The sequence below is a fragment of the Propithecus coquereli genome, unplaced genomic scaffold, assembly GCF_000956105.1.
Source record: "Propithecus coquereli isolate 6110/MARCELLA unplaced genomic scaffold, Pcoq_1.0 Scaffold343, whole genome shotgun sequence".
Classification (NCBI taxonomy): domain Eukaryota; kingdom Metazoa; phylum Chordata; class Mammalia; order Primates; family Indriidae; genus Propithecus; species Propithecus coquereli.
The window spans coordinates 1,377,424-1,402,255 of record NW_012149097.1 but is presented as its reverse complement, the minus strand read 5'-3'; the positions used below and the strand labels follow the sequence as shown (position 1 = coordinate 1,402,255).

At 36.8% G+C, this 24,832-nt stretch overlaps 1 protein-coding gene and 1 pseudogene across 1 annotated transcript in view; one reads left to right on the top strand and one right to left on the bottom strand.

The window, feature by feature from the left end:
• Positions 1–22,265, bottom strand: part of CCDC158 (coiled-coil domain containing 158) — a 113,153-nt gene extending 90,888 nt beyond the window's left edge. Inside the window, exons 1-9 of the mRNA XM_012650976.1 lie at positions 22,186–22,265; positions 19,257–19,259; positions 18,379–18,514; positions 11,400–11,617; positions 7,172–7,281; positions 6,731–7,058; positions 6,177–6,253; positions 5,135–5,245; positions 4,349–4,463 (exon numbers count right to left, since the gene is read on the bottom strand). Coding sequence (XP_012506430.1) covers positions 4,349–4,463; positions 5,135–5,245; positions 6,177–6,253; positions 6,731–7,058; positions 7,172–7,281; positions 11,400–11,617; positions 18,379–18,448 — 1,029 coding nt within the window. The 5' untranslated portion in view covers positions 18,449–18,514; positions 19,257–19,259; positions 22,186–22,265. The remainder of the gene's footprint in view (positions 1–4,348; positions 4,464–5,134; positions 5,246–6,176; positions 6,254–6,730; positions 7,059–7,171; positions 7,282–11,399; positions 11,618–18,378; positions 18,515–19,256; positions 19,260–22,185) is intronic.
• Positions 18,883–19,536, top strand: LOC105815730 (annotated as a pseudogene).
• Positions 22,266–24,832: the final 2,567 nt, after the last annotated feature.

Sequence of the window (24,832 nt, the reverse complement as noted above, 5' to 3'; positions counted from 1 at the left end):
CTCTGAACCAGCCTGGGCAATATAGTGAGACCCTGTCTCTATTAAAAAAATTTGAAAATTTAGCTGGGCATGGTGACGCACACCTGTAGTCCCAGCTCCTCGGGAAGCAGGGGTGGGAGGATCACTTGAGCCAGGAGTTCAAGGCTTCAGTGAGCTATGATTGTGCTAACTGCACTCCAGCCTGGATAACAGAGCAAGACCTGTCTCTTAATTAAAAAAAAAAAGGAAAAAATCAACCTCTGTAGCACAAATAACTTCCTAAGAAAAATGAGTTAAAAATGTCAGTTGATATAATCTCTTCAGTTTTATTATTATCAGGAAAGGCTAAGTCAGCACACACTTGGTAAAGACATTAAGAATACTTAGGGGAAGAACCACAGCCTTTTACTGTTACACGTTTATCACATTTGCCTGGCAAGGAATGGGAGAAGAACGCAATCAGAGAGGCAGTATGACGCGGCGAAGAGCCAAACGCCTGAGGTTCCGGTCCAGCTTCTGTCATATAACCTCTCTGAGTTTCAATTATTTTCATCTAGAGTTTGAAAAGAGTATTCTATATCATCTCTCACGTTTCTTTTCCATTCTGTTTCTAATACTTTTTTACATGAGAAGAACAAGCAGCATTAATAAAGCTAGACTCCTATATTTTCCACCTGTCTTTTGAGCTATAAATTTAAGAAGAACACTTTCAATTTGAGTTAATCATGTGATTAAAACAAACATTTTTTCTACTCCTAGCCCGGCATAAACCATTTCTATCCTTGAGCAAAGAAAGCATTTGTATATGTGCTTTAAAATCTTAAATTAAGAATTGCTATTTTATGTATGTTTTCACTTTAAAAAAAATTCTGAATGATCATTCCATAACATCAAACTAGATGGTAAAATCTATGAGACCAAAATTAAAAAAAAAAAAGAGCTAAGTCTTATCTTTCCATCTGTTTATTAAATCTCAGAAGTTCCTCCAGATCCCTGCAGGAACATTTGTTTGGTAGTTGTCAGTACTGACTCAGCTGCTATAGCTTTGCTTTTACCTTTCACTTTTAATATATTTTAAATATTTTATAAAAATATTTATATAAATGATTCAATCAAAAAGACAATGGAGAGTGAAAGGGAAAACCACTGAAGTAGCAGCTGAGCTCATACAAACAGCTGTAAAAAACACTATGAAGAAAAGCCTTTTAAAATGTCCAGAATATATACTGACATCTGAGATATATTAAAGGTTTTTTCTTTTTCTTTTCTTTTAGATAGCAGCACTGGTTTTCCCTTTCACCATCTATGACTCCAGTTCTGGATCACTGGACAAATGAGTACTGGATCTCATTCTAATCTCACATTGATTTTAGACATATTACTGATCATATCAAATCATATGCCATTTTTTTTTTTTTTTTGGTGGCATTGTTTTTGTTTCTTCTGTGCTCAACAAGACACAGACACAGGATAACAAGGGACACTGCAGGTCAGCGTGGAGGTACACTGGCAGAACTATGCAAAGCAGTTTGCACAGAATCTTCCTGCACAGAATTCAGCTCCAGCCAGTGCCACTAAATCGTTACTTTTTGAGTACGAAATTCAGCCCTAATTGCTTTCAAAGTAGGAAAAATAAACTTATAGTAAGATCATGAGATATTTTGTTGTCAAAAAAGCAAAAGTTAAGAGTAAAGCTAAATCTACAGAGCCAATAGTGACAGCTTCTACTGGTCCAAATTCGTAAAGGGGAATTCTGGAGGTTCTCCTAAAATGGAAAAAAAAGAATAGAGAACATTGCAGTAAAACATTTTTGTAAGCCACTAAAGCTACATCTACAATTTTCTTTGAAACACAATTTTTATTTTCACCAGAATGAAAATACTCTTGTTAATCTAAAGAGAAACATTACCCTCCTAAACGCATTTTCTCTTAATTCATGCATTCTAGTCAGAACAGTTTTGTGCAGACCTGTCATGTCATCAATTTTTTAAAACAATAAACACTTTTTTTATAAGGAATCTAACCTCAGGAGAAAATGCCAGGATTGCCCTCATAAAACACACTGATGTATAACATCAACACACCTTTATAAGTTTCTTTTCATGCAAATCTCACTTTTAATCATAGCTTTTATGTATTGCTTTCTTTGATTTTTGTCCATGTTTTTATTTGGACAGTATGTACTACAATGTGCACTAAAGCAGAGGAAAAAGAAGAATTTGAAGGTTTTAATAGGCTTCAGTAATGTAAAGTCAAGATATGTGAAAATGAAAGAAATTAAGCAAAGAATTTGTGTTTTTTTAGATTCTATATTCAATTTGTTTTTGTTACAAAATGCATATTGATATGCATATCAATATAATTTTTCGTGATCCCAAAATGAAATCCTTTTTGTTAACCTGCTTGATCTCCTTGCTCAGTTATATCACGTATTAGTCATACCATTTTAGGCCAGACTACACTTGAATCTATATTAATATGGGAGGACAGTCATCTCTCAGTGTTTCCTGACTAAACTAAAAGCAGTTACTATTAAAAGAGCCTAGTTAACCATTGGTTCAGTGTCAACTCTATTTAGGTTCACTAAGTGTATTATAAATCTCAATGATCTAGGTTAAAATTAATTAAGCTGATATGTCCTCCTTGTTTCTAACAACTGCTTATTATTTAAGACTGCCAAAATTCTGGGTGATCAATTATTTATATTAGAGCAAAATAAGATAATGAATCTAATCACTTATATATTAATATCTATATGACCCCAAAACATTCATATAAAAAGTTTGCCATCATTCATGTAGATCTTATGCTTCTACAATGCCCAAGATACATTTATAAAAACTCAGAAACTGTTTTCATATTCTTTTTAAGGATATTTCAGTATTTGTTAAAATTTCCCACTATGCCCAAATTTAGAGTTGATCTATATGATACTACATCAGACCAAATACAAATTAGCAAATAATGGGTGAGGCTTATGAAGAGATAATTTTTCCAAACAACACTATAATGGAAAGCTACAGCAATTACTAATGATGTAAGAAAACATAGGTGAATTGAGATTTATTTAGTACTTTCTGGCTTTTCAAAGGGTTTAATTTGTTGATAAACAATGAATATTTAATCTTTTCAAAATGATTTGAACAATTATTCATGAATATCAGTTACTGCATTGGAGTATAATACAACAGCTTTCCTATTTCCTCCCTCACTGTCAGATTGTCAGCTCTCACTTCTGCCAATGTGCCTACGTCCACCAGACCCAAGTAGTAAAGCATCCGGCCACCCTATGATGTACTGATATCATGACCATCCTGCTGTTGTTTGCAGGGTGAGGTCATGACCTTTTGTGTAGGCTTGGTCTGTCCAGACTGGAGTGGACATTCCTGCTATCAATCATCAGGGAAAAGCTCGTCCTGAGAAAAGAAACTAGAACACAAAAGGCAGGCCTCAGAGAGGCAGAAAAGAGCAAATGTTTCTTTCTGTCTTTCTATTTCCTTTAACCAGCCTAAGGTCCCTTAGAGTTGCTTGGAGGTGGCAGTGGTTGAAATGACCTTGCCATAAGGATTTAGGCTAAGGGCTAAGTAAGAAGGTTTACAAAGGAGGCAGTGTTATTCAAACTGCAACCCACCTGTGAATCATGACATCAATTTAGTAAGCTTCAAATCAGCATCTGAAGAGAACAGAAAATAGCCAGCATCACGTGTCATAGAGATAAATATTGTTTTGTGAAACTTGCTTCAGTTGCGTGTGTGTATTGGATATAAGGTGAACTATATTTCTTGCTGTGACTGGTGATCAAAAATGTTTGGAAGACACTGCTATAGAGGACCCAAATCTATAACTGAGATTATACAGTTTTATGTTGCTCTTTACTACTTAGACTTTAGTAAAATCATGTCTAAATTTTCCATCCTTATTTTAGCCGTGCCACAGGGGATAAAGGTCAAGGTCTTATTTCCATGCCTGAACCAAGGAGAAACAGCTCCCTCCCACGGCCAGCACTGGAGTAACAGTGGTAATTATAACGAGGGGTTGCCCAAAGAAGGGCAAGTGTCTGGAAGCATTAGTCCTGCAATATAAAATTCTTCTCATATGGTCTTATTTTGAATTTAGTTTTTAGAAATTTACTCGAACTATGCAAAAGTATTTTTCTAAGAATGAATTAATTTGAGCATAGAATGGAAATTAAAATTGCTTTTCTATAATTTAACATATAAAATAATTTAGCATCCTCCTACTCCAGCTTATAAACTGCTTTTAATTTGAAATTATTACTTTGATTCACTTTCAAATAAATTATTAAAAATAGAAAATTGATTCTGTGTATTATAGTCTCTGGAAGCAGAACAGCAAAACCTAAACTCACCTTGTCTTCATACATCCTTTTGGCTTCCCTCAATTCAGAACGTAGCTGAGAAACAGTAGATTCCAGATCACTGAGCTGGCGCATATACATTGAATTTTGGTTTCTTGCTTGTTCTCTAAAAAGGGTTTAGAAGGAGAATAAAAGCAAATAGTAAACTAAGAATAAGTGTGATACCGAAGAGTACTCTAGCTTTTAGACACTACTACTAGTTAGTTCATATGGCATTATCTGGAAAATGGTCTTTTATTTTCCAAAATTGATTCTTGAAGCCTTAAAATGTTAACTGTCAAAGCTGGGTGACAGGTATATAGGAGTTCATTATACTATTTTCTCTCTACTTTTGTATGTGATTAAAAATGTCCATACAGAAATTTTTAACATACCAGCTCAAATTATAAAATTATTTATATGCAGAGACATTTTATTTACATAATTTCATATAAATATATATACATGTGTGTGTGTGTGTGTATATATATATATATATATATATATATATATATAGCACATGTGTTTATTTTATCCTATCAGCTGAAAAATGAATACTCAAAACAGCCAATCCCAGGAGGCCCAACTACTTATAATAATACTTCCTATATGGTCAGATAATATTATCTATATGTTAAGTAATCTTTTCTGTTCATTTCAATATTGGGAAAGTTTTATTTTCTTATAGAACCCTACTAAGCAATTTCTAAAATATCTTAGAACAGAAAATTAACTACAATAATATCTCTAAAATGAAGACAAATGACTATCAGTTTCAAACCACCAGGACACACATACTGAATGATTTCCAGTTGGCTCTGGATACTATTGGCTTGGCTTCGAGCACTGCTCGCTTTCTCGGTAAGTCCTGTTATTTCAATTTCATGTTCACTTATCAACTGCTCAATCCTATAAAAAGAATGTGGTGATTGTTATTTGATACAGATTTTTATTTGCCTCACTACTGAGTTATTCCAAAAGTTAATGATTTTCAATACTCTCAAATTTAGTATTTTGCTTTGGCTTTGTACATACTACTCTTTTTATGACAAGTGTCTATGACAGGTCCAGAATCTTCTATCCCAATCCTCTGGAAGACAGCTAGGTTGGGGAATTCAGAATTTTTCTGATTTTACAATAGCAATACATTGCAAGTACTATATATTATATGATGCTCCCAGTGAGATCTAGGGAAGTATCCTATAAACCAAACATATTATGAATAGAACAATAAGTTTGTGAACATTCACATTAAATCACAAAGACTGTGAAAAGCTTTACTGTAGCTCAGATCAGGTTTTGCCAAGAGGTTAGTAACAAACTTGAATGAGGTTCTGCTGAGACCTCAACCTCTGGTCTGCCTAGCCCAGTTTTAGCAAGAATTCTGACAAGTCAGTTTAGTCCTCTCACCTGTGACATCTGATCAACCCTTGATATCTGACCGAGTCCCTCATCTCCCACCCTTGGTATCTGAGTCCTTGCCCTGCCTTCAGCAAGACTCCCCCCTGCTTCCATGTCTCCTCCTAGTAATTTTCCACACACCGATCCCTCACCCTGCGCCTTGGCTGTCCATCCCCATTTGTCCTTGTCGTATTGGGAATCGAGCTTAATCCCTCTCCCTTACGGCAACACCTGTTACAACAGACTCAAATAAAGTCTTCCACACAGCTTTAAATGTAAGGAAAAAAATTTTTCAATATGAGTTTTAATATGCCACAAGCCTACGGAAAAGAAGTTCTGTGTTTCAGAGCTTTTTCGATTTTGGAATTGCAGATGAAAGACTGTAAAACTGTGATTTAGTTTCACTGCGATTTTCTATATCTCAGGGTCAGAAACCTACCTGTCTTGATGCTGTTGAAGAAGTAGTTCTATTTTGTTCTGTGACTCAGATTTCAGTGCTTCAAGCTGATCCTCTACCTGGTTTTTTAAAAAAGACATTGATTTAGGTACTGGTAAATATAAAGCTTAAAAAAATTAGTAATTTTCAACTAAAGGAGTGTTTCAGAAAAATGCAAATAGAAATAATACTAAAATAAGATATATTCTATCACTGTATTTTATCAGATCTTTTACTTGGCTAAACTCTCATGAAGCTCCACAGGTAAATCAAGCAGTTCTATTATGAGAGATCACTGTGGAAGTAACTTCTATTATTTCAGAGATGAAATATGAGAACTTGGCTTACTTTTAAAAAATTTTAAAGTTATAGGCCTAATACTATTCTCTTGATGCATTTAAAAAAATTATTATGGGTACATAGAAGTTGTATATCTTTAGAGGGCACATGTAATATTTCGATATAGGGATACAATGTCAATTAATCAAATCAGGGTAATTGGAGTACCCATTTAATGCATTTTAATATAAAGTTGAAATAGTGTTCTCACCACTTACTGGAAATATCCTCCCTTTAAGATAAGAAATCTCTGTGTCTAATTCTCTTAGGATTTTACTAATGGCGGAGGCCAAGTTGCGGAAGTGCATAGTAGACATGCTGTCGTGCTCATATATTTTCTTGCCTGAGCCTTCTTCGAAGTCAACCAGGATTGACCGGATTTCATGCAGCACTCCCTCATGACCAAGCATCATTTTTCGTAGCTGTTCCATCTGTGTGTTGCTGTCTTTCAGCATGTCCTCCTTAAGGCATTTGGCAACTTCAAGTTCATGAACTGTATTTTGAAGCTGATTTCTTAGATCCTCCTGGGACTGACTCTCCCTTCGTCTAAGAAATAAATGAAAGGTAAGAAATAATATTGATAAAACTCATATTCACACAAGTAGTTTTACCATAAAGAGTAAAACTTTGAAAAATAATCTCACATAACAAATCCCAACCTGATATCAGCCATGGCATCTCTCTCCATTTGCATCTCTTGAAGTTTCGTTTGTAAATCAATGACTGATTGCCTTAAGTAAAACTTCTGTTTCTCATGTAATTCATTGCTCTGGGGAAAAAAAGTCATGGAAATTAATCTTCATTAGAGGAACACATTTCCTTATAACTAATAATTTCCAAGAGACTATACATTATTAATTTATTTTTATAGGGACTTCCTTCCCTTGCCACTTTATTTCAGAGACCAATTAAATCATTTCTCACCTAGAATACTGGAACACCTTAACTATTCTCCCTGTCTCAAGCTTGGCCCCTTTTAATCCATACTCTACAACCAAAACACTGCTTTTAAAACAAATCTGATTTCCAGCTCAACATAGAGATGGGAATAAGTTTTGTTCCTGAAAACAGGAGAATTGGTTGAAATTCTTTATACATAAAAGTCAACCCCTGCTTCCCACCCACTTAATATATCTGGCAGCAGACACCACCAACCCAAAAATCAAGGTGTTCTACTATAGAGAAATTCACAAAAATTTCTAAAATCAGGCACTGAAAGATACCCCAGCATAATAACTGATGCCCTACCTAATCATCCTAAAGCAAAGCCATCAAGCTCTGCGCATGAATAGAGTTTGCCATCAGCTTTGTTACTGCCTGATCCTTGAATATGAACAAAAAGCAAAAACCACTGAACACCTGAAGAAAGATTCTAAAATAATAAATAGGCCAACAGTAAATAAACAAGGAAACACCCAGAAAAAAAGATACAGAGGAAACAAAGATAATGCAAGGATTGGAAGAACACTTCCAAAAACTTGTATTTGCAGAGAAATTCAAGAGACATTATTACCATACAGCAAGAACAGGGTGCTATGCCAAATAAATGATCAGGGGAGAAAAAGTCTTAGAAATTAAAAATATGGTGGCAAACTAAAAAGTTCAATTGAATAGAAATATTGCAAGTCAAGAAACACCCTCCAAAGTCAGAAAAAGTAGACAAAAATTTTGAAAGAAAAAATAAGAAATTTAGAAGTCTAACCCTAGGAGATAATATGTGGCCAATAGGAGCTTCAGAAAGAGGGAACTAAAAAAACAGAAAGAAGGAAACTGTCAAAAAAAAAAAATACAACTGAATTCCTCAGAGCTGAAAGGCACAAATCTACAGACCAAAAGGGTCTACTGAGTCCCTGGCACAGTGGATGAAAAAACAAAAATCCACATCTAAACACATTGTAGAATTTTAGAGACAAAGAGAAGACCATAAAGATGAAATTCAATTAAATAAAAACATATAATCTACAAAGGAACAAGAATCAGATAGACATCTTCTCAGAAGCAATATTAAATGCAAGGACAAAATAATCTTCAAAGGATTGAGAGAAAATGACTTTCAACTTTACCCAGCCAATTATCCATCAAGTATGAGTATAAAATGAAGTCATTCTCAGATATGCAAAGGTTCATAAAATTTATCTCCCATACATTCTTTCTTATGAAGTTACAAAAGACAAGTTTTGACTAAATGAAGAAGTAGATCAAAAAAGTAGAAAACAGGCCGGGCACGGTGGCTCATGTCTGTAATCCTAGCACTCTGGGAGGCCGAGGCGGGCAGATTGTTTGAGCTCAGGAGTTCGAGAGCAGCCTGAGCAAGAGCGAGACCCCACCTCTACTAAAATTAGAAAGAAATCAATCGGCCAACTAAAAATATATAGAAAAAATAAGCCGGGCATGGTGGTGCATGCCTGTAGTCCCAGCTACTCGGGAGGCTGAGGCAGGAGGATCGCTTGAGCCCAGGAGTTTGAGGTTGCTGTGAGCTAGGCTGACGCCACGGCACTCACTATAGCCTGGGCAAAAGAGTGAGACTCTGTCTCAAAAGAAAAAAAAAAAAAAAAGTAGAAAACAGGGAATCCTGGAAACCATGATGCAACCAGAAAAGCTATAGCAGGAGTCTCTGGAAAATAGTTCTGTAACAGACCTAAGAAGAAACTAATCTAGACTGGGCAAAAGGTTAGAAGACACTTAGAGAGTCCTGGGTCCAAGGAGGATATAGGAAACGTAGATAATTGGGTTTTTTTCTAATGAGGATATGATAAAGGCAAACAGTATAAGAAAAAAGAAAGGCAGGAACAACAAAAATCTACACAAGAAAGGAAATGTACTAGGATATTACATGACTGTGCAGTTGACAATGTATATATATGTAGTCACTGTGGGGTAAGTCCCTCTAACTTCTCCCCTTATGGTCCAGGTGCATGACTGTAGTGTTCTGAATTTAGGATGGTAACAGTGGAAATGGAAACAGATTTCATAAATATATACGAGGTACTATTGGATGCACTTGGTGATAAAGTGGGAGTCAGGAGGACAGAGGGAGCAGTGTCAAGAATGAATTAGGTTTCTGCCTTGTGCACTCATGTAAAGGTGGCCCTACATATGGCTAGAGAGAACAGTGGGGTAAAGCAGGTTTGGGGGAAAGCTCATGTATGCAGTTGGAAATGTTGAATTTATGGAGCCCAAGGAACACTTTGAGTAGAAATGTCAAGTTAATTACCTGGATATACCAACTAGCATGAAGCTCAGATAAGAGGTCTGCACTAGAAATATAAACTGGATGTTCTTTGGCATATACTTGGCAACAGAAGCCATGGGAATCACTATGACTGTCTATGGAGGGTTTTTCTGGAACAAGAGACTGAAAAAGAATGAACTTGAGGAAAATCTGCAGAGTGTGTTTCCATGAGCTCTGTGGAAAACAGCACTTGAAGAGAAAAAGAATAGTCAGTTGTGTCAAATACTGTTGAAAAGTCAGTAAGATAAGGGATGTAAAGCATCAGTTGGCTTTAGCGTCATTGCTTACCCCTGCTATAGCACAGATCTCACTGTTACCATCATTTTCTATTCTAAATATCTCAACCACAGGAATGTAACTGTGCACATGGAAAGGACCATGTCTTCTCCATCCTTATATATCTGGTACTAGCACAATGTCTGTCACTTAGGAGGTACATGGTAAATATTACAAGTACCCAAATAGCCATGTTATTTATTTACTGATTTAACACTTACTTATTGGGAGCCAATAAAGCATCACATACTTAGCCACGGGATGGACATACAAAATAAATTAAGATCCTGTTTCTTTTCCTCATTGCTACCTCTGTGCTTCGTCTCTACATATCTCCATTAGTGTATTTATCACAAGGTACTGTCACTGTTTCTATGACCATCTCCCCTCCAAGACTGTGAACTCCTTACGAGTCCTATCTTATTCATCTTATGTCCCCTGTATATAACACAGTGATACACAATTTTCAGCACTTAAAATTTCAGGGTTTTTTCCTAAAAAGTGCTCACATAATCAGATGAGATAGAACAAAGTGCTAATGAGTAAACTAAGATTGCAATAGACATGTGCATCAGTGGTAATAACTATACAGAGGAGAACATCTGGAAGAAAGACTTCAGAGAAGGAAATGCTTTAGCTGACTCTGGGTGAATAATAAGAGTTTTCCAGGCAGACAAGGCAGAGAAGAGGACAGGGCCTGGGCAAAGGCATGAAGGTCTAGAATAGCATGGTATAGCCAGGGAAGAGCAAGTAGTTTGATATTGCTGGAATAAGGATATATATGGAGAATAAGTAGCATATAAGGCTAAAATGTACCAGGGAGAGGGGGGATCATGAAGAACTTTGTATATCATGGTAAGAAGTTTGACATTTAGACTGTGGACTACCAGGATCCAATATGCAGTTAAAAAGGCCAGCTTGATGCTACATAAGATCCACTTACAATTTTAGGAAATAACTTCTCTATGCTACCTAGCTATCATGTACATGCATGCATCTAAACACCTACCATCTACCACTGCTTTGTAAAGAGAAATCAGGTATCATGATAGCAGGACAGCAGACCTACACCAATTATTAATTATAACTGCAGAGAAATATCATTATTTATAATTTGGAACTACTGAAGTTTGATTATGTATCATGAAACCAAGGCATTATGAATAATTATTAACAAAAGTAAAATAGATACGTAGATTTTTCATTAGCCCAATTTTTAATACTGGAATAAAAGACACAGGTCAAATAAACAAGTTTAACCAATAAATCTACTGTTAACTTTTTCTTCCAGGAAGTTTAGTTTCTATTAACAAGGCAATGTGCCCTTACTATTGTCCCCCAAATGGCATCAGGGGCTACAAGAGAAGAATGCAACTCACTTCACTTAGTCTTCTCTGCAAATCTTTGACTTGAAGCGAATATTCTTCCAAAACACGTTCAATGTGTTCCTTTCCAGGGTAAGGGATGATTTTTCTATGAGAATCAAGCTCCACTTCATATTTAGGAAAAAAAGGAATTTGTGTCAAAGTCCCAGCTGAAGATGTGTTTTCAATTATTGTACCACGAACAGATGACACAAAAAATGGACTCGAAGAACCTAAATATTAAAGAATTCATTAATTAACTTTTTCATAAAATAATTTTGTGGCAAACATTATGCTAGGTGATTCCTTATTGAACCTTGAACAAGTTGAGGTCTCAAGGGGAAAACAGAGAAGTGAAAGGGGAGCAAGAGCTCTGAGAGAGAGAAACACAAAGCACAAAGGAGGAACAGACTGAGGGAGAAGAGAGATCAAAGGACACTTGAAGCTAAATGAGGCTTCAAGTATCTATGAGCAAGAATTAACCAGTCTGGAGGACAGGAAAGTTGGAAGGACAGTCCAGGCAGTGGGAGCACCATGATTATAGGCAGGGAGGTCTGAGACAGCACGGATATTCTGGGTGGGAGGAAAGCAGTGGCCAGATACAAGAATGAAAATGCAGGACAAATCAGGAAGGGCCTTGTGGTCATGCCAAGGAGTTTGGATTTCATCTGGAAAGCCCTGGGGAATCATTAAAGGACTTGAAAGTAGAGAAGTCACATAACAGGTTTGTATTTTCAAAAGGCTTCTCTGGCTTCAGTGTGGAGGATGGATGAGACAAGGGTAAGACTGAAGGTACAGAATCCAAGTAGGAGAAGGCTTTCAACAATGCCGGTGAGAAATGGCAAGAATCTGCCTTCCCTAAAGCAAGAGGCGGTGGTGACAGGAATAAGGACATGGACTTGAGAAATATGTGTGGTAATTAAGACAGAGGGACACACCAAGAATGGCTCTTGGAGGCCGGGCGCAGTGGCTCATGCCGTAATCCCAGCACTTTGGGAGGCTAAGGTGGGAGGATTGCTTGAGGCCAGGAGTTTGAGGCTGTAGTGAGCTGTAATGGTGCCACTGCACGCCAGCCTGGTGAGAAAGCAAGACCTCGCCTCTTAAAAAAACAAAACAAAGCAAACAAAGAGTGGCCCTTGGTTTGGGTTTTACTTCAGAAACATCCATGTAATAAGGTTTGATTTGCAAATAGTATACATGGACTTAAAGTTCAGGAGTGTATTTTGTTTCAGAGATAAGGCCTTCGAATCATCAGCATATGAGTTCTAATGAATCCTTGGAGTCAATGGCTTCATCAGGGACAGAGTATAGAGTGAAAAGAGAAAGAGGATCAAGAAGAATACTCTGAGGAAACATCAATATTTAAAAAGGAAGACAAAAGAAATGAAACTCAGTAAGATTCATAGGAGATCCACAAAGATTTTTAAGAATTATATTCAAGAAACACTGCTGGCTTAGATTGAGGGACAGAGATAATGTGAGATAAAAAAAAAAAAAAGAAAAAGAAAACCAAATTTCCACAAGCAGGCTGAGAAAACCACTAAGCTAGAAACATGCTACCACTTTTCATCCAAAAGCAAGGAAGACTCAAAGTCAAACTCAAGCGTCCTGAGGACAGTAGCCTTCTACTTGGATTCTCTACCTTCAGTCTTACCCTCGTCTCATCCATTCTCACACTGAAGCCAGAGAAGCCTTTTCAAAATACAAACCTATAATAGTACACAGACAAAATACAAACCTAGCTTCAACCATGGAGAATTATTCCCAAGCTTTGAGCCCCAATCAAGGAATGGTCAACCTGTGCCCAGCTAGATTTCAGAATTATGATGGACCCATGTACTCCTGCTTCCCCCTTTTTTACTGAGAGTGTTGATAGTGGTTATCTTATTCCTGCCCTACCATATTATGTTGCGTGTCTCAGGTCTTCAGATTAAGAGGAACTGCACTCAAGGAGCTGTGCTTAAGAATTACAGCTGAGGAACTTTAACCATACCCAAACCTAATTTAGATAAAGCATGTTTGGCCTTTAGCTGATTCTGTAATAGGATGAGACTGTTAGGAGCCTTCTTGGGAGGGAGTGAATATATTTTACATGTGAGAGAAACGTAAATAATTTATGACCAGAAGGCAAACTATGGTGGTTTTAAAATATGTCCAAAAATTCCTTGATATTCTTCCATTGAAGAGGTGGAGGTTAATTTTCCTCCTCTTTATAAGAAAAGGGACATAAGAGTATATGTCCATTTGTTTGTGTGTGTGTGTGTGTGTATGTGTGTGTGTGTAACATTTGCTTACTTTTGCAAAAATAAACACTGGAAGAATAAAACAGAAACTCATGAAAACAGTTATCTACAGGGGTATGGGGATTGGTGGGAAAAGAGTAGAAAGGACAGGGATGGGAGCAAGGCTGTCTTGAGTATACCTTTTTATAAAGCTTTTACTTCTGAATCACATAAATGTTATATATATTCTAAAAATAAAATTAAATAAAAATTAAATTAAATACTAACAGAAACAAGCAAGCTAGGTGAATAAGTAAATTGATAACATAACCTCACAGAAAAATCCTTCAAATAATTTTAGAACATAGTATACTAACTATACAGCCAGCCTTACTGAACTTTACTTAGTAGGTAAGTTGTTAATGGTGGTAGCATTATAATAATTCTGAAACAATTCCACATGTATTATAGAAAATAAAAAATAAATAAATATATTAAAGTTTTGGAAATTAAGGTTTTCACTGTAGGGGAGACACAGATATGGAATGGGGGCAGATGAGGAAGATCTCTATGGTTGCATTTGAATTATCAGTGCTTATAACTTATGATAAAAAAATCTATTTCCAAGCTTTAGCCACTGAAATGTCCTAGACACATGGCACCTCAGTAGCAATACGCAGACCAGATTTTAGTTTCCCAGTATGATCCCCTTCGAAAAGGACCAGGGCTTTTCAGCAAAGTGCCTGAGTCCAGGTCAAATACAAGCTGCGCCTGGAATATTTGAGCATCGAAACAACGGCGTCAGCAAGGCATCATAGCATTTTGAATTATAAACAATCTGTGGATCTATAACAATAACAAGAAAGCTTTTCTTTCCTGAAGAATGCCAGATAAGAACTATGATAAAACTAGAAAATCATCAATGTAATAACTGATTCAGGCAAGGATCTTCAGTTGATGAGAAAACCACCGGATGAAAAAGTATTTAGTACCAGGTTACTCACAAGGTTTCAAAGGACACCCTACAGACTACTTGTTAATTATAAAGGGGGAAATGTAACTTTAAATTAGTGGGATGTGGCAGTATGTGTTCCCTGATGTACGCTATAAAAAGTATATATCATTTATGTAAAACTCCTGTCAAATGAGTTTAATCTGAATCTAAACATGACAAATAGTAAAAACAAAACTAGTATGAGGGATATTATACAACTGGTCTGAACTCTTAAAGCCAATGCCATGAGAAAGTGTGTGTGTGTGTGTGTGTGTGTGAGAGAGAGAGAGAGAGAGAGAGAGAGAGAGAGAGAGAGAATGGTTATAGATTTAAAGAGAATAAAGAGACCAAACATCCAAATACAATTCATGATCTTTGATTGGATCCCAGATTAAAAAACAAATACCTGAGACTTTTTTGGAAGACAACTGGAGAAATTTAAATATAAACATACTAGATGATACTGCATTGATAATGATTGTCTTAGATATGATACTGTGGTTATGTAGAAAATCATCCTAGTCCTAGAGATGCACATTCAGGTTTTGAATCATGATGCTTTCAACCCATTTTCAAATAGTTCAGCAAAACAAAATATATATTGTAAGTATAGAGAGATAAAGCAAATATGATAAAATGTTGACAGTTGGTGAATCCAGTTGAAGAGTATATAGGTGTTCACCATACTGTTCTCTCAGTTTTTCTATAACTTTGAACAATTTTCAAAATAAAAAGCTGGGGTGGGGGGAAGGGCTCACAGAATTTAGCAAAGAGGGGAAATCTGGTCACCTTGGCCAGAGTGATGTAATTGGAATACTGGGCTCAAAAGCCACAGGCAGTTGCTTATAGAGTGAATGGACAGGGAAGAAACGAAGACAGTGAATACAGACTTTTCTTGCAGAAGGCACAGCTATGAAGGAAGGGAGAGATAATGGCGGCATAGGTTGAGGAAAAGGGTTTTTGTCGTTGTTCTGGTTTATGAGTTACATGTATTTGTTAGTGGTTTTAGGCTGGGGAGACCTGGCATGTTTTTACTGATGGAAAGAGTGCAAACAGACACGAAGATACGAGAGTGAGTGGCGATCATTTCTGGAGCCGGGTCCCAGAGGGGACAGAGGTGGTGACAGTGGGGGGGGGAGGTATAAAGGAGCCATGAGGGAAAGCGGCAAAGGATGCAAAAAACAGTGGGCCTGAGGGGCAGGACACGAGGAGGTGAGAGAGGACCAGCATAAGAGGTTCTACTTCCGGTAAAGATTAGGACATCATTTGTTCTCCAAGAGTGAGAAAGAAGGTGGTAGGGGAAAGGACTTGAGAATGGTATAATTTTGAAATAAGTATTATGGAAAATTAAAAAAAAAAACGGGCTAAATCATGAGAAAGCTTTCTCAGCAGCATTCAGGTGAGATAGGAGACTATGACTTTCAAGTGGCAAACTGGTGGAAAATCCACATCTGTGTATTTTCTCCAGCAAAACCTCGTAGCAGCCCAGTACAAATCCTGATGAGGATTTGGGTTTTCTAAATGCAACAGAAAAATAAAGGGAAAAGGAAGTTGAGGGTATTGGCAAGTGATTGGCTGAAATAATAAATAATACAAAACAAAGTGTGGATAGGAAGAAGTTAGTAATTCGGGGGGGAAAATGGCAGAATCTAGAGCAATTGTTCTCAACCTTTGCTGTAAATCAGGGTCCCCTGCAGAGCTGGAGCCAGTGGTGCCTGAGCCCCACTCCGGACCTATGAATTGAAATCTCCATGTGTGGATCTAAGCCATTTAAATGTTTAAAATCTCAAAAAGTGATTTTTGACATCGGGCCATAGTTTAGAACCACTACCTTCATAGGGCAGAAAAATAGGTGCTCTCTAGGAATAACAGAGTGAGAGGGTTGGGAGATAGGAGGTTGGATTTCAAAAGTCCAACAGGTTTTTTGGGTTTTTTTGTTTGTTTGTTTCTGAGACAAGGTCTCACTCTGTCACCCTGGCTAGAGTGCAGTGGTGTCATCATAGCTCATTGCAACTTCAAGCTCCTGGACTCAAGGGATTCTCCTGCCTCAGCCTTCACAAGTAGCTGGGACTACAGGTGTGTGCCACCACACCAGCTAATTTTTCTACTTTTTTTTTTTTTTTTTTTGTAGAGACAGGGTCTTGTTCTTGCTCAGGCTGGTCTCGAACTCCTGGCCTCAAGTGATCTTCCCATCTTGGCCTCCTCTGGAAGTGCTAGGATTTCAGGCGTGAGTCACCAGGCCCAGCCAGAAGTCTAACAGTTTTTGGTAGTAAGATCTAAGACAATGGAGTGGGTGGCTAGAGTAAAGGTCAAGATGATAAGAATTTAAGAAGTCAAGAAGCTGTGAGTCTAAGATCTCAGAGGGTTGGTCCATGAGGACCATATTATAGCATGATGATGTGCCCAGGAAGGGAGAGACCATGAACTAAGTGCCCAAGCTATAGGGGTATAGCTATGTGGGAGGTGAATGAGTGGAGGCAGGCAAAGGAGGTGGGTATGGTAGAGGTGAAGATGACAATGGCATTTAGGATAGTATGAGCATCCTGAGAAGCAGAAACTTTTATACAGTAAGTATACTAAAATAAAGGTTTTTAAGCATATCAGTAAAACAACAGATCTGTAACTGAGAATAAACTCTGGGTGCACTAAAAGAGTAAGTTGTATCTGTGATGATCCTACCCCAAACCTGAATTTCTATTGAAAAAAACTTATATGGATCTGGCTTCTATGATAGACTATTAAAAAAAAAAAAAAAACAGAAAAGAAAAGAAAAGAATGAGCTAGATGAGAGAACCAAGACAGGGAAGACAGTCAAGGATTGCGCAGGTCATTTGCCTGATTGCCCTTGAATCCTTTCCCTGCCCTTCCCCTTTTCTGTCGAGTGTTGTAGAGAACTACTTTGCCCAGCTCCCTTCCCAATTCGCTTCCCAGCAAGTTTTCAATGGGATGTGCTGGCGGAAGAGCAGAAGGCAGAAGGAGGGGAGAAGCCGAGGTCTTGCTCCCTCTCACCTTGCCTCAGGTGGGCTTCTGGCAGTTAGTGGGGGCTTCAGCTCCACCAGGCAGCCCTCTCTGCGGTCCTAGCTCTAGGTTCTATGTCCTTATAACAGCTCCTCTTCTAATTGTCCTTCCAGCCCAAGGGGTGGTCGTCTCTTCCTACAGCTGCCTATCTCTGGGTTGTTTCAACCCTTAGGCTTCGCGGCTCTTTCAACCAATTCCCTGTATTAAATTCCACCTGTTTATTCCAGCTGCGTCTGTTTTCCTGGCTGCTTTTTGATTGAAATCATTTGGATCAGAGGTGATAGGTCCTGAACCAGAACAGAAGTAATGGGAACAGAGAGGGAAAATGGACTCAAGAGACATTTCTGAGGGTAGAAAGAGCAGGGTTTGGTACCTGACTGGCTGTGGAAATAGGTGAGGAAAAGAAGTAAAAATGATACAGAATTCTGACTTACGGCAGACCAGGAAACACAGCAGGAGGGAAGGCATTAGGGAAACGTGGTGGAATGTGCTAAGGCTTAAGTGCTGCATTATGGAAACTATTTTAAAACAAAAAGGTAATATAAACATTTGCTAAAAAACAGATATGCTAGTTCAAAAAAACTAAGCAATTTCTTCCTCAAAAAGTAGAATTATAAACAATATGGTAGACATACATGACCATGGTCTGTACCCCACACAGTTAAAAACAAAACATACTTAAAAACAGTAGCTTCAATGAATATTATGAGATTGCTAAATTCTGACTTTTTTCTCATTTTGTTTTATAAAGGGCACGTACCTCCATTGGATGTGATGCCACTACTTGATAAAAGATCTTCAGTATTTGATTCACAAGGTTTTGATTCCATATTAAATACTGCTACCTCTTCTTAGAGATCTTGAACTATAAATGCTTCCCGGTTTGTTTCTTTGGGCTCTTGTCTGCCAAGACAAGGACTAAATCTTTATTAATAAGGTAGTAGGTGAAAAAAGTTCACAGAAGAATAGGAACTGACTTTGTTGATATTTGGAATTTAATAGCATTTTTTCTCTAGAAAAATTATTTATACAGAAATACTTTATTGCATAAAATTAGTAAGTGAATAGAATCTTGAGAAAATTATTGATTTTCATGACCAAATGAGTTATTAGAGACAACTTGAAAATCAAAAACTAATACTTTAATTATTACGGTAATTAGTGCTCTGGTTTGGGGCAGTTCTTCTCAAGTCTCTGCTAAAGTGACCCTGTTGTTCCGTGCTGCGGAAGCTGGGCACGCCACACGCCAGCTGTGGCTGAGGAGATGGCTGCCGCATTGCGGGCACTGAGGGCTGTCTAGTCACGTGGTGCACGTGTTGGCCATGTCCCATGACCCTGCCAGGCACCAACACCTACGTAGTGGGGACCAGCCCCAGACTCTACCTATTGCATTAAAAAACTCCCATGGAATCCTCATAGAGAAGAAATTCTAGGAAATGGAGAGCAATAATATGTTTATCTGAAAGATGATGATGTAATTAAACCTGAGGGAGCCACTCTAAGAGTTATATATACACCTGGCCACACTAATGATCACATAGCTCTCCTCTTAGAAGAGGAAAATGCTCTCTTTTCTGGAGATTGCATCCTGGGGAAAGGAATACAGTTGTATTTGAAGACCTCTATGATTATATGAACTTCCTAAAAGAATTACTGAAAATGAGAATTGATATTACATTATCTAGAACATGGCCCAGTAATCCATAATGCTGAAGCTAAAATTCTGCAATACATTTCTCATAGAAATATCTGAGAACAGCAAATTCTTGCATTATTCCATGAGAACTTTGAAAAACCAGTTATAGTAATGGAGCTTGTAAGAATTATTTACAAGAATACTCCTGAACGTTTACATAAAATAGCTAATCATAATCTCTTGCTTCATTTGAAAAATGGCCATTGTAAATGTAATAGGTAGTGGTCAAAGGACACTATTTAAAACCAACAAAAAGTAAAAGGTTAAATAAGAAAACAGGGGTTTATAGGTGTATTAGAGAAAGTATTAATATAAAAGTAACCACTAGAGCAAAAATATAAACCTTCTTAAATGACAAAAGAAGTTTTAAAAGTAAAAAAAAAACCGAAAAACCAAATAAAGAAATAGCAAATATGACATAATGTGTATAGTAATTATACCCCAAAATAATACAATGTGAAAATAATATAACAGAGTTTAGACCAAACATAACAGTTGTTGATAAACGTGACGGGACTTAACTTGCCTACTGAAAGAAAAGGATTGGCAGTGGCTCGCGCCTGTAATCCTAACACTCTGGGAAGCCAAGGCGGGTCGGGGATCGCTTGAGCTCAGGAGTTCGAGACCAGCCTGAGTAAGAGTGAGATCCCCGTCTCTACTAAAAATACAAAAGAAAAAAAAAAATTAGCTGGGTATTGTGGCACATGCCCGTAGTCCCAGCTGATTGTGAGGCTTAGGCCGAAGGATTGCTTGAGCTCAGGAGTTGAAGGTTGCAGTGAGCTATGATGACGCCACAGCACTCTACCCAGGACCCCAGAGTGAGACTCTGTTTCAACAACAACAACAACAACAAGGAAACTGAACAACCCTCCTCACAACAGCACCCTCTTTAAAAAAAAAAAAAAAAAAAGAACGAAAGAAAAGGATTTTCAAATTGGCTCATAAAAAAAAATCTCTATCTTGTGTACAAGAAGCATGCTTAAAACAGAAAGACTCAAAAAGGCTAAAAATAAAGAGATGCGCAAAAACAATAAGAAAGCATGGGTTAAAATCCTGATACCAGACCAAGTATTCTTCGAGCCAAAGAGCATTAAAGAAGACAAAGGACATTGTAAGTTAAAAGCCACATTCCACAATAAAGATATACCATATGATATAGCAATCACTTAAATGAAAAATGAAAGTACAGAAGATGCAATAATAAGAAGAAACACAGCAGTAATGAGAGACTTTAACAGGACACTTAGCATGAGACAGGCCAAGTGGACAAAAAATAAGTAAGGATATAAAAGATTTAGATGAAATAATCACTAAGGTAGACCTTTGGCTATATGTTGAATACTACACTTTAATAATAGAGAATAATATTTTCCTCTCAACAGTATATGGAACACTCACAAAAATCAATCATATTCTAGGACATAAATAAAAGATCAGTAAGCTCCATAAAGTAGAAATGTTACAAACAACACCCTCTGGTCACAGTGTAATAACTAGAATTTAAAAATGAAATCCCAAAACTAAAAAGGCCTTTCCACCTTGAAATTAAAAGGCCTTCTTAACAACTCTTGTATAAGGGAAATAATAACTTCTTCTAAACAACTTTTATATAAGGGAAATATAAACACAAATTAAAGAATTTCTGAAAAATAATAATGAAAACACTACATATCAGAATCTGAGACATATTAAAAGTAGTGAAAAGAAGAAAATTCCTAGCCGTAAACACCTATATCAATAAAAACAAAAGAATGAAAATAAATGAATTACATTTCTAATACAAAAAGATGGAAAAGGGAACTCTTGTGCACTGTGGGTGGGAGTGTAAATTAGTATAGCCACTATAGAAAACAGTATGGCGATCTCTCAAAAACTAAAACAGAACTCCCGTATGATCCAGCAATCCCACTACTGGGCACTCATCCAAAGGAAAAGAAGTTGGTGCATCAAAAGAACACACGCACTCCCATGTTTATCACAGCACTATTCACAAGAGCAAGGACATGGAATCAATCTAAGTGCCCATCAGGGATGAATGGGTAAAGACAATGTGGTGTATATACACAATAGAATACTATTCGGTCATGAAAAGGAATGAAATCATGTCATTTGCAGCAACATGGACAGAACTGGAGGTCATTATGTTAAGTGGAATAAGGCAAGAGCAGAAAGACAAATACTGCACGTTCTCGCTCATGTGTGAGAGCTAAAAAAGTAGATCACAAGGAGGCAGAGTAGAATGACAGATACCAGAGAGTGGGAAGGGTGTGTTGGGGGGCATCAAGAGCGGTTGGCTAATGGGTACAAATATGCAGTTAGAAGGAATAAGTTCTAATGTTTAATAGCAGAGTAGGGTGAGTATAGTTAACAATGTGTTGTTTTTCAAAATAGCTATTATAGAAGATTTGAAATGTACACGACACATAGAAATGATAAATGCTCAGGTGATGGATGCCCTAAACACTCGGACCTGATCACCACATATTCTACACATGTAACAAAATTTCACACACACCCCATAAATATATATATGAACATATCAAAAAATTTTTTAAATATAAAAGGTAAAAAAACATTAAAAAGGTAAAAGAAAGCACATGTAGAAAATAATAAAGATAAAAGTAGAAATTGAGGTAGAAAACAAAAAAAAAGAGGCCAAATTAATAAATCGAAATCCTGGTTCTTTTAAAAAAATGAAACAGATGTGGGAGAAGACCATTGAAGTGATGAAAAGAGGTAGATTGCATAGAACACACTGCTTATCGTTTTTACATTAATTCATGATTGTAAGCATGCAGTGTTAAACATTTTTTAAAAACCTGTGAGCTAAACAGAGTTTTTTTATTGAGCAGAATTCCTTATTTCACTCACATTTTCTTTCTTTTGATTACTGCAATGCCATCTGTCAAAATTACAATTAAAGAAAAATTCTACCTTAATATGGTTCGTGCTATCATTTCTTAGGAAATAAGTAGAAAATAGGGAGACATTCCATAAAGAATTGTAACAAATGGAATGTTAGTCAAGATTGCTAGGCAATTTGAATGTTCCACATAGAAGGGGGGTGGAAAACACTCTTCTCATTTAAACAAGTTTCATCATGACTGTTGTATAATTTTACGTACACACGAAAATGATGCATTTTGAGATTCTTCAGGATGATAAATGACACTAAGAAAATTTAAATTACTGAGTTATGTTATCAGAAATTACAGATAGATTAAAAGCATAAAGGAATGAGCAGGACAGGTAGAACCACAGCCCAGTATTGGGAAATCATATACTAACCCAATACCAAAAATAGTATTAGCAGGAAACAGAACATAAGAGCAAGGTAAGTGGAAGCCATGCCTGTTTACTTTGACATAAGATGACAAATACAATAAATTCATTAATTTAGTATCACTGAACATAACACGTCATTGGAAAGTGGCAGTCCTCAGAGGAAAGTTCTTAGTAAAATAGTAGTTCAAAGAAGACAGCACAGGTTTATTGACTTAAGAGTTTTAAAACAACTATTTATTCGTAAAGAAGATGCTTAGTACCTCTATTTGCCAATGCTGGTAGTTAGTTTATGTGCCTTGGAATAGTGAAATACACATTTTAGAAATATTTGTAATTCAGATTTACGTGATTTTAAACTGACCATATCCTCAATTTGGTCAAGTATTCAATGTTTCTCTAATTTCATGACACTATAAGAAATGAAATATTATTCTTATCTTCTGGCATAAAGCTTATGAAGTTATTAAGGATTTCTGGCGAAAAATAAATCATAAAATTGTTAAAACTTTGCACTTGGTTGATTTGGTCATGATCACAATATGAACTTAGATGTGTTTGTTTTAAATCTCTAAGTAAAATACAGAGGTGAGATTTGGCCTCTTCTGGTATGCCCAAGATCTATTATGAACAATTCTGTCCAATTTAAAATTATAAACAGGTTCACATTGAAAAGGAGCCTTAAATTTCTGGCAAATAATAGCTATTAATATGTAAATATCCTATTCTAGCTATTTGATTAGAATGTTGTAGAAAAGGCCTCAGAAACCACAGATCACATAGAGGGAACTTTTGGAGAAAAATAGTTTATAGGCTCTGGTTTTTGTTATACAGTTGAGCTAAAGGGCTTAAAAGTATCTCCTGGGTTCTTATCCTTTCTCCTTGGATTCCAAAAGGCTATGGTGGATGTATACTCATACTTTCCCTAGTGTGAATAGTCACCTTGATTTCTTATGGCTGCTACTTCAGGTGGACCTCTCCCATGACAATGATAGAATGAATAATTGTATCCATAGCAAGCTGATTTAGAATCCAAGTCCTATTTTGATTGGGTACAGATTACTTACAATGTATGTCCTATTTAGATTCCTCGACGCATCAACTAATGATGCAAGCCCCTAGCATGATGCACCACCCTGCCTTCCATAGAAACCTGAGATGGAATTTTATAGAACTGACCGATACTCCCCTAGAACCAGTCTTCAGGTAGGTTTTCCTTGGGAAATTCTGAAGTACCCAGGACTGATCCAAATAAACATATCTGGGCTGGTAGAGTCTCAGAAACATAATAAGGAGAACAGTTCGTGTTGAACAGCACTTTACTGCCTGAGTTACTGTTAATTGCTTATTAACTTCACATCACTCTCGCTATCTACTTTCTCAATCACATTCTTTCTCTCTGGCTGTGGTCATTGATAGCTAGGGTTCAAATCCTAATTCTGTGATCTACTAGCTATATCACCTTGAGAACAATATTTAACCTCTGTAAGACTATAAGATAAAGAGTATATGCTCCAAAAGAATAAGGACTAACTCAGATAACTCATGTGCAGGCCTTCCTATATAGGACCTGCCTCAATATATATGTATATGACATAATAGGATAGCAATAACATGAATAATACTACCTTTATAATTTAGGCAATATATACTAACATACTTTCCCATAACAAATGGCTATATCTTTTTATTTATCTAGAAAGAAGATGTAAGTTTCATATAGGTGCACTAACAGAAAAGAAAGTGAGTTTAATCTGCAGTGACTAAACATAGGGCCTACTATAATGTAATATAGAATTAAGCTATTTAAGATCACACTTCACCACCCATCTGGTAGGGACACAATATAGAAGAAGCACTGAACTCAGAATCAGGAAACTTAATTCTGTCATCCATTAACTGTGAGAATGTGGGCAAACCTTTTCATATCTCTGAGTCTCAGTTTCCACCTTTGCTAAATAAAATTACAGTTGTGCTTTTCAATCCATTTTTAAGCGGTGGAAACCTTTCTTTAAATCTTCTGAGCCCCCAACTAAACACCCTCCTCTCTGCCCCAGAGATACCTCTATGGAACACAGAGGGCTCCACTGAAAATAGTCTGAAAACCACAGAGACAAAGCCCTTGTAGCTTTTATATTTCAGATATTCCAGCCTAGATATTCATCAAGTTCAAGACTCAGGTTTTCTAAAATAAATTAGATATAGATATAATAAATTAGTTTATCAGTTCTATATG